Source organism: Macaca mulatta, chromosome 3 (genome assembly GCF_049350105.2).
Source record: "Macaca mulatta isolate MMU2019108-1 chromosome 3, T2T-MMU8v2.0, whole genome shotgun sequence".
NCBI lineage: Eukaryota > Metazoa > Chordata > Mammalia > Primates > Cercopithecidae > Macaca > Macaca mulatta.
In genome coordinates, this window is record NC_133408.1 from 84,437,326 (window position 1) to 84,458,034 (window position 20,709).

General features: G+C 46.3%; 1 protein-coding gene and 1 pseudogene across 11 annotated transcripts in view; one reads left to right on the plus strand and one right to left on the minus strand.

Annotated features, from left to right (window-relative positions):
• The window catches only part of URGCP (upregulator of cell proliferation), a 48,052-nt gene that overhangs the window by 671 nt on the left and 26,672 nt on the right, over positions 1 to 20,709 (plus strand). For 3 of the 11 annotated variants that reach the window (XM_077996833.1, XM_077996836.1, XM_015133648.3), the window contains exon 1: positions 15,879 to 15,913. The exons of 1 other annotated variant lie outside the window; for it this stretch is intronic. In XM_077996833.1, coding sequence (XP_077852959.1) covers positions 15,900 to 15,913 — 14 coding nt within the window. In that variant the 5' untranslated portion in view covers positions 15,879 to 15,899. Of the gene's footprint in view, positions 1 to 6,124; positions 6,218 to 11,997; positions 12,120 to 15,878; positions 16,002 to 20,709 lie in introns of those variants that run through there. 7 more of the 11 variants (XM_077996839.1, XM_077996843.1, XM_077996837.1 and 4 more) reach the window with 4 other exon arrangements.
• On the minus strand, positions 5,960 to 7,314 carry LOC700490 (tubulin gamma-1 chain pseudogene; annotated as a pseudogene).

The following is a 20,709-nucleotide window of genomic DNA, read 5'->3' on the forward strand; positions in this document are numbered from 1 at the left end:
CACACGCACAACTCTCCGCAGTTTTGGAGATCTCCGTGTTCAGTCGTACCTCACGTGATCTTGCACTGCCAATGTTGAGAACCAATGCCTTAGACTATGCATCACCCAAACTTAATTAGCTGTCTCCTTCCTGTTTTCCTAAGACTTGGCAGGCGTGTAGGTCAGAGTTGTTTAAACTGAGGGTTATGAACTATTTAGTGTGTCACGAAATCAATTTAATAGGTTGCAACCAACATTTGAAAAAAAAAAAGCCAGACGAAGTGGCTCACGCCTACAATCCCAGCACTTTGGGAGGCTGAGGCAGGCGGATCACTTGAGGTCAGGAGTTCGAGACCAGCCTGGCCAACATGGTGAAACCCCGTCTGTACTAAAAATACAGAAATTAGCTGGGCATAGTAACGTATGCCTGTAATCCTAGCTACTTGAGAGGCTACTTGAGAATCACTTGAACGCAGGAGGCAGAGGTTGCAGTGAGCTGAGATCGCGCCACTGCACTCCAGCCTGGGCAACAGAGTGAGACTGTGTCTCAAAAATAATAAAAAATAAAAATAAAAAAGAGAAAAAAATGTCAGTGCCTTTCACACAGTGAAGGTAAGAATTGTGGATGTTTTGTTGCTGTGTATATGTAGATGATATTTAATCTTCAGACTGAGACATGTTTGAGCATGAAAGTGGCTCTTAATATAATTACTCTGGGACCAAAGCCATAATTTAGGATTGTCTCCAGCCAGCCAGGACACATGGTCACCTCTATGTTTGTACTTAGGAAACAAAATGTATTATAGACATTTCAATGGTTGCCCAGCTTTGTCCCTGGCTTTCATGCTCCTATTCCCCCAATCTGTCCTCCACACAACTTCATAAACTGTCTGAAATATAAAGCTTACCACACTGCATCCTTACCCAGAACTCTTCAAGGAAGCCCAGTGGCCTATAGCATCACATTCACTGTCATTCAGGGGCCTTCAAAATCCAGGATCTTCAGCCAGGCACAGTGACTCACGCCTGTAATCCCAGCACTTTGGGAGATTGAGGTGGGTGGATCCCTTAGTCCAGGAGTTCTAGACCATCCCTGGGCAACATGGTGAAACCCCGTCTCTACAAAAAATACAAAACTTAGCTGGGCATGGTGGTGTGCGCCTGTAGTCCCAGCTACTTGGGAGGCTGAGGTGGGAGGATCACTTGAGCCCGAGAGATCAAGGCTGCAGTGAGTTGTGATGGCACCACTGCACTCCAGGCTGGGAGACAGAGCAAGACCCAGTCTCAAAAAAACAAAAACTCAAAACAAAATCAAGTATCCTCCAGCTTTACCTTCTCCTTCCTACCTCCAGCCCACCTGACTATCAAGTGTTTCCATCACCACAGCATCTACATTCCTTGACTAGAGCATTCACTTTCCAAAGCCAGCTCAAGCATCACCCATTGAACGGCCCAGGTCAAGCGCTTCCCCTTGGTGTCAAACATTTACAACAGAAATTTTTGTTAGTCCATGGGCCATCCATCCTCCTACATTATTGACATGGCCTTCCCTCCCCATAAAACAAGTGATTCTAGATTTTATAAATGTTTATATATTTATGTAAGAACATATAAATGATTATTTATGTGCTAAGAATATATATGGTGGTTTTGATGTGTCAAATCTCAAAAAGTATTTTTGGATGGTAGGTTTACTAATGTGTTAATTTCTAAAATTTCTACAGAGAATTTGCATCATTTGTATAATTCAGGAAAAAAAGAAACACAGGATAGAAAATGAAAAATTCTGTTTCTACTCCCTGTTGATAGTTTAGTGAATGGTTTTCTAAACTTTTTAGTATGCTTATATGTAATGTTTCATTTTCAACATTGAAATAATTTTAGATGTACAGAAATGTTGCAAGAATAATACACAATTGGTCAGGTGCAGTGGCTTATGCCTGTAATCACAGCACTTTGGGAGGTCGAGGCGGGTGAATTGCTTGAGGCCAGGAGTTCAAGCTTAGCCTGGCCAACATGGTGAGACCCCATCTCTACAAAAAATACAAAATTTAGCCAGGTGTGGTGGCATGCACCTGTAGTCCCAGCTACTTGGGAGGCTCAGGCACAAGAATTGTTTAAACCCAGGAGGCAGAGGTTGCAGTGAGCTGAGATTGCACCACTGCACTTCAACCTGGGCAATGGTGAGACTGTGTCTCAAGAAAAAAAAAAAAGAATAATACACAGAAGATTTTTAAATGGATAATTTTGACTACATGAAAGTTTAAAACTTTTGTCAAACAACACCAACTAGAAACCAAAAAGACAGCACACAGAATGCGAGACAATGTTTGAAATAATAATATCTCACTACAGTCTAAGATCCAGAATATATTAAGAATATTTAGAACTCAATAAAAAAGACTAATAACCCAATTAAAAACTGGGCAAAAGATGTGAATAGAAATTTCTTCAAAGAAGATACTCAACTGGGCAATAAGCACATTTAAAAAAATCAGGCTGGGCGTGGTGGCTGAGGCCTGTAATCTCAACACTTTGGGAAGCTGAGGTTGGAGGATTGTTTGAGGCCAGGAGTTTGAGACCAGATTGGGCAACATAGCGAACCCCTGACTACAGAAAAATTTAAAAGTTAGCCAAATGTGGTGGTGTGCATCTGAGGGCCCAGCTACTCAGGAGGTTGAGGTGTGATTATTGCTTGATTCCAGGAATTTGAGGCTGCAGGGAGCTATGATTGAGCCACTGTACGTCAGCCCAGGAGACAGAGCAAGACCCTGTCTCTTTAAAAACAAACAAAAAAAAGGCTGGGCACAGTGGCTCACGCCTGTAATCCCAGCACTTTGGGAGGCTGAGGAAGGTGGATCATGAGGTCAGGAGTTTGAGACCAACCTGGCCAATATGGTGAAACCCCATCTCTACTAAAAATACAAAAATCAGCTAGGCATGGTGGTGCATGCCTGTAATCTCAGCTACTTGGGAGGCTGAAGCAGAAGAATCGCTTGAACCTGGGAGACAGAGGTTGCAATGAGCCGAGATTGTGCCACTGCACTTCAGTGACCTGGGCAACAGAGCAAGACTCCTTCTAAAAAAAAAAAAAAAAAAGAGGCCTGGTGTGTTGGCTTACATCTATAATCCCAGCAGTTTGGGTGACTATCTGTGGTGGGAGGATCACCTGACCCAGGAGTTCAGGACCAGCTTGGGCAACATGGCAAGACCCCATCTCTACAAGAAAATTTTTTTTTTCTTCACCAAAAGCAGATACTTAAAAACATTGTAAGAATTAGTAGAGCACAGTGGCGCATGCCTGTAGTCCCAGCTATGATTGCTTGGGCCTAGGAGGTTGAGGTTGCTGTGAGCCCCATTCACGCTACAGCATTCCAGCCTGGGAAACAGAGCAAGACCCTGTCTCAAGAAAATAATAATCATTAGACATAAGGGAAGTATAAATCAAAGCCATAATGAGATACCACTTCACACCCTCTAGGACGGCTGTAATTAAAGGGACAGACGACAAGTGTTGACAAAGATGTGGAGAAGTTGGAACCCTCATACATTCTGGTGGACTATAAAATGGTAGTCATTTTTGGAAAACAGTTTAGCAGTTCCTCAGAAAGTTAAGTGATGCCAAGTATGGTGGCTCACGCCTGTAATCCCAGTACTTTGGGAGGCCAAGGCAGGTGGAGCACCTGAGGTCAGGAGTTCAAGACCAGCCTGGCCAACATGGTGAAACCCTGTCTCTACTAAAAATACAAAAATTATCCAAGTGATGGTGCATCCCTGTAATCCCAAGTATTTGGGAGGCTGAGGCAGCATCTCTTGAACCCAGGAGGTGGAGGTTGCAGGGAGCCGAGATTGCGCCATTGCACTCCAGCCTGGGAGAGAGAGTGAGACCACCTCTCAAAACACAAACAAACAAACAAACAAACAAAAATGGAAATTAGCTGGGCATGGTAGCCTGCACCTGTAATCCCAGCTACTTGGGAAGCTAAGGCAGGAGAATAGCTTGAACCTGGGAGGTGGAGGTTGCAGTGAACCGAGATCGTGCCACTGCATTCCAACCTGGGCGACAGAGTGAGACTCCATCTCAAAAAAAAAGAAAAAGAAAAAGAAAAAGAAAACCTTGTTGTGCTTTTATTTCAATGCTGAATTATTTACAGAAAAACAGATAATACCCTTTTGAATTTAGTGTTCACACACAGAATTTCTTTTGCAAGAAACCTTCCATAACTTGTTTTAAACCTTTAGCTGTATCTTATCTAATTGAAAATAATCCTTTAGCCCTAGACAAAAATTTCCATGTCCATTCCTCTTAGAACATTTTACTGAGATTATATGATTAATGGTTATTTGCTAAGATTAAGAGCCTTACTAAGTCCCTTACCAAAGTCCTGGGCCTTGCCAAGTTGTAAAGTAGGCAAGTTGAACAGTTCTCAAAGTCAAAAGAAGCAGTTTATAACTGTAAAACATTTAGCAAACCTAATATCTGTCCCGTATAATTTAGACCACCTGTCTACATTTTAACAACAACATTTGCATTTTACCAGTAATCTTTAAGACTGTTTTTATTTCTCAAGGATTAAAGTCACACGAACTAAAAGGCATTACAGCTTTTATTTTCCCTTCAAAAATATTTGATCGAAGCACTTATTTTCCTTTAGGCCAATTAATTAGATCTCTCTTTTTTTTTTTTTTTTGGTTTTTTGGTTTTTTTGTTTTTTTGTTTTTTTGAGACGGAGTCTCGCTTTTGTCGCCCAGGCTGGAGTGCAGTGGCGCAATCACGGCTCACTGCAAGCTCCATCTCCTGGGTCCACACCATTCTCCTGTCTCAGCCTCCCAAGTAGCTGGGATTACAGGCACCTGCCACCATGCCTGGCTAATTTTTTGTATATTTAGTAGAGGTGGGTTTCACTGTATTAGCCAGGATGGTCTCGATCTCCTGACCTTGTGATCCGCCTGCCTCGGCCTCCCAAAGTGCTAGGATTACAGACGTGAGCCACCGTGCCTGGCCTAGAGCTCTCTTTTTTTATAGACATCACACACAACACATGTATAGACAAACAGAAGCAGATCCAGTAGTTACAAGATTTTCTGTTCACCAATCTCCTAATTGGACTATTGGCCTCGAGTGGGGCCCTTTAAGAGCAGGGCTAGAAAAGCATGCAGTTTCCAGGGCCCAATAAACAGGGATAGCTAGAAGACAAAAACAGATTTTGAGGGGGACCTATCCGCTTTTAATTGCTGGGTTTTTATGAGAAAAACAGAGGTTTCTCCCAAAATGGCATGCATGGCACCTTTTCTGTTCTTCTCAAGGAGTCCCAGGCTATCAGAAATTATTTTAGGGCACCTCATGCGTGCATTAAGGGTAGCAAGACAAAGCGGAGAAAAGGAATTCAGTCAACTGGGAAAAAAATCTTTTTCCAGAAAAACAAGACCAAAGAAGAGAAAAACATAAAGGTTTAAAAAATATTCACTTTTTTTGTTGTTTTTGAAACAGTCTCGCTCTGTTGCCCAGGCTGGAGTACAATGGTGCGATCTTGGCTCACTGCAACCTCCGCCTCCCAGGTTCAAACGATTCACCTGCCTCAGCCTCCTGAGTAGCTAGGACTACAGGCAAGTGCCACCACACCCAGCTAATTTTTCTTGTATTTTTAGAAGAGACAGGGTTTCACCATGTTGGCCAGGCTAGTCTTGAACTCATGACCTCAGGTGATCTGCCCACTTCAGCCTCCCAAAGTGCTGGGATTGCCGGTGTGAGTCACTGCACTCGCCCCAGATGTCCACTTTTAAAAAAAATTTTATATCCAGTGCTTTATTAAAGATAAACAGTCTTGTAAGAGAAGTAATGTGTTCGCAGGCCAACAGAGAATGCATGTATATGAGAAAGAGATGTGTGAGGTCCCTGATCTGTGCTCGAAGGGAGTGGGCAGTCAGGCAGGGCCTTGGCCAAACAGTAAGGCAGATGAGGGTCCCTATCCTGGGGGACTCACTGCTCCTGGGTGCCCCAGGAGATGTAATCTGGCCGTGTGGCCATGTGGTACTCATCCATGAGCTGCTGCACAATCTCCCTGGATGTGTCCATCTCATCAAAGTTGTCCTTGAACATGTCCTCCTTGCGAAACGGCTCCAGGAAGGCCTCCCTCTTCCGCAGCTTGTCATATTGGTGACAGGTTCTCTCGAAGAGTGAGGAGATGCTGGTGTGGTTGGCCATCATGAGCCCACTGACCCGGTGGGCCAAGGGCAGGTAAGGAGACTTCCTCGACAGGGCCACCTGGATGCTGGTGGGGCCCCACAGGATAAAGTTGGCCAACTTCCGTTTCCGGATCCTCTGCAGGTTCTTGTGGACCTGGGTGGGGTTCACGTCTCCCTGGATCGTGTTGAGGATGGTGATGTAGGAGTGGTTGGTGTGGCGGTCTCGGCCTGTGGACACCATCACATTCTTGGGCTGCAGCAGCTACGTCATGACATCCAGGACCGTGATCTTCCTCACACTGGCCACCGACTGGTCCATAGTTAGCAGGGTGTAGCCGGTCATGAGAAAGTGGAGCCATGGTGTGGGAATGAGTGAGGCGATGAGGCTGATGAGGTCATTGTTCATGTAGCCGGGTAGTGCAGGGTGAAGGTGCTGGCTGACATGATGGTGGACACCAGCTGGTTGGTCTGAGAGAAGGATGGGTTCTGGATATTCAGAGGGTCTATGGCAATCTGGTTCAGGGCTGTGTTGTGCAGCACCACCACACAGTCTGCATTCTGCATCAGCCTCTTGAGTGTGAGAAGTGAATTATAAAGCTGGATCACCACGTCGCTTATCTCGTCCTGGTTGAGAAACACTGAGTATGTCTGCACCAGCTTCTTAGGATACCTATCATTCAGCCATTCTAAGAGGTAGGAGCCGAAGTCAGAGCCTGTCCCCCCAGCAGTGGACTGACACAGCACACAGCCATCTAGATTGTCACTACCATCTGCCTCTCAGTCTATGATGTTAAAAATGTCCTCATGGAGCTTCTCTCTCTGGGAGAATCTGCTGGCTCAGTTGTTGCCAGCTCCTCCTCCATGCTCCAACAGGTAGATGTTCTCTGGGTTGTAGAGCTTGGGATAGGGGGAGTTGAGGATGGAGTGGATCACCCGGGGCTCCAGGTCCAGCAGCACGGCCCAGGGGATATAGTGCTCATCTTCTGCCTGTTAGAAAAAGATGTCCTTGTGGTCAGTGCCCTTGATGGCGAACTCCTCTACAGTACCCTCGGGGCTGATACCATGCTCAGTGCACAGCTGTTTCCAGAACTTGAACCCAATCTGATTGCCGCACTGGCCCAACTGTAGGGTGATGATTTCCCTCGGCATCACTCCTCAGGTGCCGGTGTTGCAGCCGCTCCCACCCGCAATGCCACCGCATGCCAGCCCCCCAGATATCCACTTTTAGTTAAGCCGAACTCTCTTTAAGAAAATCCTATTTTGGGGTCTGGGTGCGGTGGCTTATGCCTGTAATCCTAGCACTTCGGGAGGCCGAAGTGGGCAGATCACTTGAGGTCAGGAGTTCAAGACCAGCCTGGCCAACATGGTGAAACCCCATCTCTACTAAAAATACAGAAATTAGCTGGAAATCACTTGAACCCGGGAGGCGGAGGTTGCAGTAAGCCAAGATTGTGCCACTGCACTGTAGCCTGGGCAAGAGAGCAAGACTCCATCTCAAAAAAAAAAAAACAACCCTTTTTTTTTTTGAGCTCTATTGCCCAGGCTGGAGTGCAGTGGTGTGATCGCCACTCACCGAAACCTCTACTTTTTGGGTTCAAGTGATTCTCCTGCGTCAGCGTCCTGAGTAGCTGGGATTACAAGCACCTACCACCATGCCCAACTATTTTTTGTAGTTTTAGTAGAGACAGGGTTTCGCCATGTTGCCCAGGATGGTCTAGAACTCCTGACCTCAAATGATCCACTTGCCTCAGCCTCCCAAAGTGCTGGGATTACAGGCGTGAGCCACTGCACCCAGCTCTGTTTTTGTTTTGTTTTGTTTTGTTGTTTGAGACGGTCTTGCTCTGTCACCCAGGCTGGAGTACAGGGCACAATCATGGCTCACTGCAGCCTCAACCTCCTGGATTCAACCAATCTTCCCTCCTCAGCTTCCTGGGTAGCTGGGACTACATGCCACCATGCCCAGTCAATTTTTTATTTTTTGTAGAGACAGGGTCTCACTATGTTGCTGGAATATAGGCATGAGCCACCACACCTGGTCAAGAAAATTCTTTTAAATCCTTTATTACCCAACAACATTAGCCATGCCAAACAGCCAATATTTCTGGCTTTTGAACATTACCAAAGATAACCTCCCAGGTGTTCAGAGAAAGGAAAATTTAAGGTGGTTCATGAAGGGGAAGAGAATCAACAAATGATAAAGGACACAAAGATATCAAACCAGAAAGGACTCATTCCCTAAGCCAGGATTGAACCCGGGCCACCACTGTAAAATGGCAGAAGCTAAAACAAAGCACTGCCATGTGGTTACAGGTCACACTTCCAAGGACGTAAAACCAGATGGAGGCCTGCAGCAAAGTTTGCCACTGGCCAGCTTGCTCGGCTTGCTTCAACAACAGGCCTACGGAGTCCTAGACCCACATCCCATCCCAAGGTACCCCTCTTTCTGACAGAACTATACAGAGAGACATGCAGAGCACACCAGATTGGCTACAGCTTAAGGCCAACCTCACAAATCCTTTTTTATTAATTAAAACTTTACAGATAATATAAACAGTGATCCTTATTCCCTTTCTAGTTTGTACAGGGAGAGAGAGGTCAAAATCCTGACTGGTTTAAAAACAAAAAAACAAAAAAACTCCTACCCTTTTGCTGACATGTCAGGCTTCTGGGTTCCCTCCCTGCTGAGCTCAATTCCAAGCCAACCAGTTAAGGTTTAGGAAATTAACTTCTCCCAGTTTGGAGGATACATCCCAGGAGATCATCCTGCAGCATGGGAACACAATCGCCCACCTGTAAAGAGAGGACAGAGGAGGAGAAAGGAATAAGAAGGCATTTATTTAAAGGAGCCCCAGGACTCAAGATGCATTTGAAAGATGTATGGCTACTCATCTAGAAAGAGGGGAGCAAGGCATCCCTGGTTCCTTTCTCTTCCTAGCAAATACCCAGGGTACGTGAGGGAGAGAAAGCGAGGCATCCCTCTTTTGTCCTTATATCCCTGAGTCCTGGCAACCATGACAGGATGCCTCCCATGGGTGTCAAAGTGGCTTTCACCCATGTTAAGTGGGAGTGGGGTAGAGAGTGGGATTATCTTATCTTACCCCTATATGCCCTATCTCCTCTGCTGTCAATAGTCTTTGCATTCCCTATACCTCATTGATGCCTTGAATACTAGCATAACCTTTATCCATGAAATGAGGCTTAGTTTAATCGGCAGAAATTAGTCATGCTCACCTGCACTGTGCCTTTTAACTTCTGTTGTCATCTGACTCTGGATCCCTCAGATCCAGTTTTCTTTCCTAGGGCTTCGACCCAAAGCTTGGAGTTGAGTTTGGGTCAAAATAACTTCCTCAGGATGTTGCACAGACTCCTTATCATAAGCTGAATGCTAAGGTCAAGCTGTGGAATTGAGTCCTTCTCCAACAAGGAAAAGAAAAGGGTGTCTTGGGAGTTGGGATCCTAGCCGAGTAAAACATCTTCTAAAAGGAAAAAAGCCTCTAGCATAGAGAAGCCCCCTCTACTTGCAGGGCTGTGTTATCAGGTTGGTACAAAAGCAATCACAGTCCTCGCCATTCTAAGTAATAGCAAAAACTGCAACTACTTTTGCACCATTGTACTCCTGGCCTGGTGGAGAAAAGGAAAAGAAAAACAGCTTAAATGCAGGGCTGTGTTAACTACTGACAGGATGGAGAAAAGAAAAAGATGCCCGGGGAACAAACCTCTTATTCTTATGCAAATGAGTTTCCCCAACAGGAAACTTTTTTTTTGAGATGGAGTTTCGCTCTTGTTGCCCAGGCTGGAGTGCAGTGGCACAATCTCAGCTCACTCCAACCTCTGCCTCCCAGGTTCAAGTGATTCTCCTGCCTCAGCCTTCTGAGTAGCTGAGATTACAGGTGGATGCCACCATGCCCGGCTAATTTTTGTATTTTTAGTAGAGATGGGGTTTCACCATGTTGGCCAGGCTAGTCTCAAACTCCTGACCTCAGGTGATCTGCCCGCCTCAGCCTCCCAAAGTACTGCAATTAAAAGTTTCTCGGCTGGGTGCAATGGCTTTTAATTGCTGTTTCTACCCTGGGGTTTGGACTGAGCTGGACCTCTCAGCCAGAGGAGGGGAAGACTCCATGGTATGTGGCGTGGAACACTGGACAGACAGCTGCATGGGACCCTTGGGCCAGGAGCCCCAGCCCCAGCTGGGAGGGGCAGGGAGCCACCACTTGCCCATCCTTCTCACGCATGCATCTGTAGCCATTGAGGTTGTAAAAGATAAGTGCCATTACAGTCCTGCAAAAAGAAGGAAAGTGCCATAGAAAAGGCTGAGTTGGACCAAGGCTGACATGCCCAATCCCCGAGAGCGATGCGGTGAGGGGGTGCAGTTTCCTTTATCCTCAGAAGAAGCCCGAGGACAAGAAGGCTCAGAAAGGAAAAGGAAACAGATTTTTTGGTGTGCATTTTACTCACCCCTCCTCATGTCCCTATGTGGGCCACCAAAATGATGCAGGATTTTTTGCTCCTTAGCTCTGCTAAAGTCTGGGTTCTTGTATCACAACTAGGAAAAATTAGGCACACAGACACATTGAAAGGTGAGGAGAGCACAATTTATTAAAAGAAAGCTCTCAGCAAAAAAGAGAGGGTCCTGCCAATAGGCTCCCACCTCACAGATTGAATACCAGGTCAACACACAGGAGCTGAAGAGGCCAGGCTCATCTCCCCGCATAAGGCATGAATTCCTGGTGGCTCCATCCCCATTCTTCCAGTGTGCATGCGGGCCGTTAGCCACTCCACATTGATTTCCCTTACTGCACATGTGTTAAGGGACAGAATTTTTCACCGTGGGCATGTTTAGGCAAGTACCCTGTGCACCACGACCTGTGTGGCATATGGCTGTCTCCTGGCTCTATCAGTAGTATCAGTAAAGAGACAGAAAACCTACAAAGAAACCGAAAAATAATTCTGGAGCTGAAGAGTATAATAACAAATAAAAAATGCACTGGAGGGATTCAAAGCAAATTTGAAGAGACAAAAGAATCTGTGAACTTGAAGATAGGACAATGGAAATTACCAAATCTGAGGAACAAAACCATCTGGGGATGCAGCCCAGTAGGTCTCAGCCTTATTTTACTCAGAGTCTATTTAAGATGGAGTTGCTGTGGTTCAAATGCCTCTAACACAAGTGAGATGAACTCAGAGAGGAGACTCGAACTCCTGACCTCAGGTGATCCGCCTTCCTCAGCCTCCCAAAGTGTTGGGATTACAGGCGTGAGCCACCGCGCCTGGCCCTATTTATTTATTTATTTGAGATGAAGTCTCTGTGGCGCAGGCTGGAATCAGTGGCATGATCCAGCTCTCTGCAACCTCCACCTCCTGGGTTCACACAGTTCTCCTGCTCAGCTTCCCAAGTAGCTGGGATTACAGGCATGTGCCACCACACCCAGCTAATATTTGTATTTTTAGTAGAGATGAGGTTTTACCATGTTGGCCATACTGGTCTTGAACTCCTGACCTCAAGTGATCTACCTGCCTTGGCTTCCCAAAGTGCTGGGATTACAGGTGTGAGCTACTGCACCTGGCTTGTCCAGTTTATTTATAGTGCTGTTCAGGCTGTCTATTTCCTTATGGTTCTTCTGTCTGATTGTACTGTTGTTGAAAGTGGGGTATTGAAGTTTCCAACTATTATTGTAGAAATCTGTATTTTTTCTCTTTAATTCTGTCAATGTTAGCTTCATATATTTTGAGGATCTTTTGTTTGGTGCATACATGTTTATCATTGTTATGTCTTCTTAGTGAATTGACTCTTATCAATATGTAATGTCCTTTTTATTTATTTATTTTTATGAGAAAGAGTCTTGCTGTGTCACCCAGGCTGGAGTGCAGTGGTGAAATATTGGCTCACTGTGGCTTCAGCCTCCCAGGCTCAAGAGATCCTCCTGCCTCAGCCTCCTGAGTAGCTGGGACTACAGGTATGTACTACCACACCTAGCTAATTGTGTTTATTTTTTGTAAAGACAAGGTCTTACTATGTTGCTCAGGCTGATCTCAAACTCCTGGGTTCAAGTAATCCTCCCATCTCAGCCTCTAAAAGTGCTGGGATTAAAGGTGTGAGCCACCATGTCAGGACTTTTCGAAAAAATATTTTAGTGTAAATTTTTAATAAAAAGATGGGACCAGGCATGGTGGCTCACATCTGTAATACCAGCACTGTGGGAGGCTGAGGCAGGTTATTGCTTCAGTCCAGAAGTTTGAGACCAGCCTGGACAACATGGGGAAACCTTGTCTCTACAAAAAAAAAAAAAGGCCAGACATGGTAGCACATGCCTGTAGTCCCAGCTACTTGGGAGTTTGAGATGGGAGAATCACTTTGAGCTGGGAAGTTGACGCAGCAGTGGGCCATGATTGCATCACTGCACTGCAGCCTGGGCAACAGAGTGCGACTGTGTCTCATAAATAAATAGATAAATAAACAAACAAATAGATAGACTAGTTCTCACTATGTTGCCCAGGCTGGTCTTGAACTCCTGGCCTCAAGTGATCTTTCCGCCTTGGCCTCCCAAAGTGCTGGGATTATAGGTGTGAGCCACAATGCCGAGTCTACAATTTCCTTATATGTCTCTTGTAACAGGGTGTCTTTTATTTTTTTGAGATGGAGTTTGGCTCTTGTTGCCCAGGCTGCAGTGCAATGGCGTGATCTTGGCTCACCACAACCTCTGCCTCCCGGGTTCAAGCGATTCTGCTGCCTCAGCCTCCTGAGTAACTGGGACTACAGGCGCACACCACCACACCCAGCTAATTTTTGTATTTTTAGTAGAGATGGGGTTTTACCATGTTAGCCAGGCTGTCTCAAACTTCTGACCTCAAGTGATCCAACTGCCTTGGCTTCCCAAAGTGCTGGGATTACAGGCATGAGCCACCGTACCTGGCCTAAAATACTGGTTTTTAACCTATGAAATTGGCAATGATTTTGAAAAATTGTAAAAGTTATACAGTGTTGTGGAAAACTAGGACTATCAGTGTTGGTGATTTTGCTGGGAAGGCAATCTGTATATATGTGTGTATATGTTGTGTATGTGTATATTTGTGTATCTGCATATATGTGTGCAGGTATATGTATACATATGTGTGTATGTATAGAATGTATTTAAGTATATGTATATTAGTGTGTATGTGTATGTGTGTAGGTATACACATCCACATACACAGAGTATATATGTATCAGAAGAGCCTTAAAATACTGATATCCTATTGATCTAGAAATTCAACTCTTCAAAATTTGGCATAAGGAAATAATCATTGGTGTTTATGGGATGTTTTGGCTATAAGGATATTTATTACTCACATTCCTTATAATAATGAAATACTGGTAGCAATATTTATGTCCAACAGTAGGGGTTGGTTAAACATGATGGTCTAACTATATAGTGGGACGCTAAAATTCATGTTAAGTATACAGGCCATGGGAAAGTTTCCCCTTGCCCTCTGAAGGTTTCCTGAAAAATCAACTCACAAAAGGCAGATTATTTGAAGAAAAGGCATGCAAATTTTATGAATGTGTACACAGGGAGAATTACAGAATGATTTCCCACCACTCAACAGGGTTCAGAATCTTGTAGCCCATCTTGGCAAAACAACTTACAGGAGGGGAGAAAGAGGAATTCTTTTGAGGGGCAATAAAGGATTACTAGGGAGAAGGATGGATCAGGGCACAGAGATTAACTTGTACGCTATCCTGTGAAAGGGTCTTTTCAGGTGTGGTTACATTCTTGGTCTTATAGGAAGGGCAAGAAAAACAGTTGTTCTCCTTGGAGTGTCTGGACTTTAGGCAGATAAAGACATCTTGTGTTTTGGGAGAAACCAGTGGGGAGGGAGGTCAGAAAGACCTTGAGGCTTCTTCAGTTCAGCACGTTAAAGTGCCATATTTTGGGGTTATCAGTTTCTGAACCAGATTTTATGTCAGTAAACATGTACTGCTTATTTTTAAAAGAATGCTTATTTTAGGCCAGGCGTGGTGGCTCATGCCTATAACCCCAGCACTTTGGGAGGCTGAGGCAGGCGGATCACCTGAGGTTGGGAGTTTGAGACCAGCCTGGCCAACATGGGGAAACCCCATCTCTACTAAAAATAGAAGAATTAGCCAGGTGTGGTAGTGGACACCTGTAGTCCCAGCTACTGGGAGGCTAAGGCAGGATAATTGCTTGAACCTGGGAAGTGGAGGTTGCGGTGAGCCAAGATCTTGCCATTGCACTCTGGCCTGGGCGGCAGGGCAAGACCCTGTCTCCAAACAAACATACAAACAAACAAGTTCTTTTAGTCTGATCTCCTTCATTTCATTACTCCCTTGAATCAGGCATTTAGGATTTAGGATTTCCCACTCCTCAAACTCTTCCTAACCCTGGTCCTCCTGGATTTGTCCTTATCGGCTCCCATTTACAGAGCATTAATTATCTTCTGAACTCAAGGCAGCAGTTACGAATTTCTTTTCTGAAGAGGACAAGGAGGCTCTGAAACATTGACTGGATTCCCAGGAGGAAAAGAGACCATGCATCACGCAATGTTTACTAACATTTAAAAATAGTTACAAATGTTAACTCATTTAATCTTCACAGAGAGGAAGGGACTTATTTGTAGCCTAATTTTCAAATAAGGAACTGTGGCCCTGGAAAGGTTCTATCTTGCAGGGGCTCCTGGGGCTGGTAATTGGTGGAGCCCAGATTCCAACACAGGTATTCTGGCTTCAGAGCTAAGGTTTTCATCACTGCTTTGCTGTCTTGTGTTCTTAATAGTAGTAAACATTTTTAAATAGTGGTTGTTAATGATATTTTAATTTTAATTTTAAAAATGAAACAGGGGCGGGGGGGCAGGGGGTCGTCTCAACATGTTGCCCAGGCTGATCTCCAACTCCTGGGCTCAATCGATCCTCTTGCCTCGGCCTCCTACGGTGGTGGGATTACAGGAGTGAGCCACTGCGTTTGGCCAGTGATATTTAATATAACACTAAAAATGCTATCAACAATGGTTTACATTGTCCAGAGCTTTTTATTAAGCATTTTCACTTAGATCATTTTTGGAAACTCATTTTGCAGAGACAAGAACTGAAGCTGAAAAATCTACCTGCCTAAGGACTCATAACTTGTAAGAGTAGCTGTGAAACCTCACTGGAGGAACTGCAGATTGATAATTTTTATTTAATAACACACTATAAAGAATAATAAAAGTGCTTCGCATTGCCTAGAGCCTCACAATGCCACTTTATACACATTTGACAATGGGTACCATCTCAGAGAGGCCAGCAACGTCCAACACACCACTGCAAGTAAGAAGTAGGAAAGTTATTGTTTTGCTTAATAATAACGCTTTACGCTCCAGGGCTAAAGAAAAGGCTTTTCTTACAGAAATTAAACTCCAATTACAGAGAGGTGTGAACTTCATTAAGGCCCTGGGGCTGGTTCGTGGCCCGGGTTATCCTGCAGCTTTGGCACCGCAGGCACCGCCCGGCGAGTTCCGGCCTCCGGGCACCTGGGCAGGTGGGCGTTGGGCGGGCTCCGGGCTGCGGACGGACCTGGCCGCCCCGCCCCGGCCGCCCCCGGGCTGCTCCGAGAGGACCCCGGGCCCACCTCACCCCACCTCCATCCCTGGAGCGCGTCCCGGAGCGGGCGGGCGGCCGGCGGGCCAGGCCCCTCCCCGGCGCCGAGCCGCGGCCGCGCGGAGGAAGCGGAGGAGGCGGGAGCGGAGACCTCGCTGCGCTCATGGCGTCGCCCGGGTGAGTGCCGCCTCGCAGGCCCCGCGTCCCCGCGGCTGCCGGCAGGAACGGGAGCGGGACCCGGAGCGGCTCTGGCCTGCGGGCTCAGGTCTGGGATGCGGCCCGAACCCGGCCAGGGGCGTCCCCGCCCGCAGGCCCGCCAGGCCCACGGCCCGCTCGCGCCGACCTTGGGCGGACGCGGCCGGGCCGACGTGGGGGGCGGGCGGGGGCGCCGGCGTAGGACAGCGGCCCCCCTGGGTGCGGGGGTCCGGGTACGCGGGCCTAGGGGATCCGGGGAGGGCGCGAGGCTCGGAGGTGCCCGGGGCGCGGCGGGAGCGAGGGCCTGGCGAGCGACTGGGGAACCGGGGTGCGGGTCCTCGCCGCGGCCCGGGGCAACCCGCGGAGGCCTGGAAATGCTTCACTCCGGTGCCTGGTGTCTGTGTTCCTGGGTTTTAAACTTGCTCGCGTTGGGAGTGGACGCTTGTTTGCCGCGTCGTTGAGACGTACCCAGAATGTCAGGTTCCGGGCAGATGCAGACCCTTTGCTGACAGCCGGAGAGCCGCTCCGGGATCTCCTTGGTCGGGGCCGTTGCCTACCGGCCTGCCTTGGGATGGCTGCGCTTATTCTGACATTACCTCTTTTCAACTTTTTTGATTTAAATGTTATTCCTTTTAGGAAATGATGGTGACACATATAGTTTGTAATTTTTGAGAAAAAATTCTCACTTGGCGAACTAAAACCTCAGTAATTCATTATTTTTTTGTTTTGATAATTTTACTAGTGCTGAAATCTGGGAACGGCAGTCCGACACTTTCATTTTACAGAGAAAGAAATTAGGCTCAAGGTCATCGCTTTAGTTGTTAGAATTCTTTGACTGTTATTCATCATTCAGAGGGTCTTGGATCTAGTGGCTGTGATAGCCATTCAGAACAGTTCCCAAAGAGCTTTACAGGTGTGTGTTCGGTGGTGGGGGTGGAGAGGGGACAGTGCTATGGGACCGGGATCATGATATCATGCCTCCTCCAGATGAGGCCTGAGCCATGCCCTGGGGTGATTTGGCTCAGTACAGTGTGCCTGAATGAAGCAAGCTGAATTTGAACAACTCCTGCTGTCTTTCTAGGCTTTGGGGCAGTGGTCATTTCCAGGACCAGGCCTTTTCGTTGCCAGCTGACTACCCAGCACTTTGAGCTCATAAATAGAGTAAGCAGGGAACCATCCCTGGGAAGGCCAGGCTGATTTACCTAGGGGTTCAAGGTCCTGCAGCATTCCTTTCCCACTTGTCAGGAAAGGGTGGGGCAGAGCCTCCTGGACGCAATGTTGAGGGTGGCTGAACCTGTGTGGGGCTGTCCTGAACGAAGCTTTTTTTTTTTTTCCAAAAAGTGGTGCATTTGGTGTCCAAGTACACTGCTTTGTAGACATGGGTCAGAGGTGGACATAATGCTGCACTGGTGTTTCTGTGAGAGTCAGTAGGGCTTAAACTGTGTCCCTGTGGTTGGTGACATTTGATATTTGCGGTTCTGATTATTTGTGTGACCCCCATGAGTCCGCAGTCTGTAATCTATAATTTTCTGAGGGGTATCCATTGCAAAAGCTGAGGTCTCAAAACCTTTAGTATACAAGTCATGCACCACATAATGACAACGGAGGACCACATTATATGACAGTGGTCCTGTGCACAAATACTTATCATTGTGTTAGTTGCCTACAGTATTCGTACTGTAACATGCAGTACAGGTTTGTAGGTTAAGAACAACAAGCTGTACCATATAGCCTAGGTGCGTAGTACACCTTACCATGTAGGTTTGTGTAAGTTTATCCTATGATGCTCACACAAGGACCCAATTGCCAAAGATGTATTTCTCAGAATGTATCCCTGTTGTTAAGTGACTCATGACTGGTGCTTTATTTCATTTTGTGGGGAATCTATGCACATATTATGTACATTGGCAGACATAGCTCCTAAGTGTCCACTTCTACAGGCTTCCCTGGTAGATCAGAGTCTAGCTAGGAAGACAGTGCTTCCTGAGACCCTCAGGGCTGTCTCAGACAGCTAGCAAACATTAAAGCTACTGCACTAGGTGTCTTAGGGAGCAAGTCCACAGATAAAGGGCAGGGATGGGAAGGGAGTGGTGATCCGGACTGGGGTAGTCATAGAGGAGTCTCCAAATTGATGTTTTTATTAAGTGACAGTCTCCATGAGTTGGGAAGGAAAGAAGAAACTCTGACCGTTTTTGAGGACCTTATGAATATGCCAGGCATTGTGCTAAATAAAAGAAATGGCAATAATGATGGCATCAAAGGAAAAGATGTATTTGAGAAATGCCCCATGGCCCAGTGTGTTTGGAGCTAAGTGGAGACAAGTCCAGAGGATGAGACTGGGACCAGACGATGGGACCTGGTCCCATTTGTATATTCACTGCCCACCACTCGCTGAAGGTAAATGACACTATTTGCATTGGTGGAGCTCTCAGAGAATCTACATGACAGCAGTATAGAGATGGCAGAGAGGGCAGAAGACGTGGAGCAGCTCATGCTACCATCTCCCCTCTCTTGAACAGGCCTCACTCAACAGCTCATCTCTTGTCTTTGCCCCTTGCTTCGCTATCTCACAACTGCCCAGATCTTCCTTGTCTGTCAGCTACTCTGCCTGCTCTTTCACTGTTGGGGTTTCCTTGGGCTCTATAATCAATCTCTGCTAGTCCTAACACATGTTCTCTGCATAGTCACATCTGTTTTAGTGGCTTTAACTGTTGTCTGAATCAGAGGTTCTTAACCTAGGCTCCATGATTCATGGATGGGCTTCTGGGGGTCCGTTTGTTCTCTGAAATTGTATGCAGCATTGGGAGTGGTGTGTAGTTTTCCCGGGAGCAAGGTCTGTAGCTTTCAACAGATTTTCAAAGGGGCTTTTATCCTTAACAATGTTACAACTATTCATCCTGAATTTCCAGATTTTCATTTCCAACTACAGTAGATACAGCTCCTCAAGTTTCTTTAATCCGGGTTGCCTATGCAAAGTCTCTATTTTTCAGATTGTTATTGATGGATAATTTGAAAAACAAAAAATAAAGATCAAGTGTAATCGGCTTTACATAGACCACCAATCTTAAAATCTTAAAAAGATTTTAAATAGTCACTTATTCTTATCAGAGAGACAGCTTTACAGAAACAACTAGCGTCCCTCCTCCCTCCCATCTGAGTTTGGGTGGGTACCCTGACAGATGTTTTCCTTTGCATTTGCATACTAAGTTTGTTCCTTGCTCTGTTTTTACGTAAATGCTATCATACTGTTCTGCAGCTTGCTTTATTTGCCCAACAATATGCCTTGAAATTCTTTCCATGCCTGAACAAGGGACAGATCCACATACATTTGTTTTTTGTTTTTGATTTATTTACATTTTCTCTCTCTCTCTCTCTCTCTCTCTCTCTCTCTCTCTTTTTAAATAGCGATGGGTGTCTCATTATGTTGCCTGTGTTGATCTTGAACTCCTGGGCTCAAGCCGTCCTCCTGTCTCGGCCTCCCAAATTGCTGGAATTGCAAGCACATTACACAGTGCCCAGTCTACCTACATTTTGACAGACATATAATATTCCATGGCATGGTTGCATTATTCAGTTAAGGATGTTCCTGGTTTTCTCTAAGATAATCTGTGTCTCACTCTGGACATATAGAGTACATGCAAAGACTTGGACTGCATGAGCGGAGGGCCTGCTTTTGTTTTTTGTTCTTCCTGCCTGTTGTAACTTGTTGCTGCCAAATGATCCTCTTAAATGATTGTACCACCTTTCCTGCCACCACCAGATTTTGAGGATTCTCTGTACCTCCCAACACATGATGACATCATACATGAAAAGTTTTGCCTGTCTGATGGAATAATTGAGTCAAGAAATAGGATGCTAATGGCATCTTCACTTACGCGGTCTTTAAAGACAGAAACTTCATGCCTGACCCCTGTATTCCCTTAGAAAGATTCAGTTCTTTTCTTTGATCCAGTGGGTAACAGCAAGTGAGTAACAGTTGATCTCCATAAGTAAACTCTCACTCCTCAGCTTTTTGTTTTAGGAAATATAGTCCCTGTCTGGCCAGGAGAAATGGAGTTAGACCTGCCGTAGAAGGCAGGAGCTCGGGCAGAGAATGGGTGGAAGGACCTGTGGGTTCTGAGTGGCGGTATGGAGAATGCTTGGCTGTATAGAGGTGGGACTCATGGTAGTAGATGAGGTGACTGATTGAAACCAGGAATGTGTAACTAATTGGGGTAGAGGAGAAGCCATTACTGGATGACAAACCCAAGGCCAGTTGTTCCTCTGTGGACTGAGTCCTTACCTGAGGAGGGAGGGCACACACACCTTGGCCTTTTCCTGCCCTTCTTCTTCCCCCTTCCTCCTCCCTCTCCACTATCCTCTCCTCCCTCTTCCCTTCCCCGCCTCCCTCTTCCCCTCCTCCCTTCTCTTTTCCTTCTCCGTTCCTCCCCTCCACTCTTCTTTCCTCTCCCCCACTCCTGTCTCCTCCCCTGTGACATCCTCAGGTCCTTTCCCCAGCCCACTGTTCCTTTACACATTCAGCTGGAGACCTCATCCATCCTCCTGGCTGCTCCTCTCAGGAACATCTCGGCCCCTGGGAATTCTCAAGGACTCATCTACCTTGGTAGCTGAAAGCACCCCCATTAACATCCATTGGCTGTCAAAAGTACCTGACTTTACTTTTAACCTTTTGTCTTTGCTGTCCAGGAAGGTTCTCTCCCACCACTGTCATTTTGTGGGAAGGAAAGGGCTCAGCTTTCCCATTGGAGGCCCGGCCTGGTCTGAATGGGCCAGGCCAC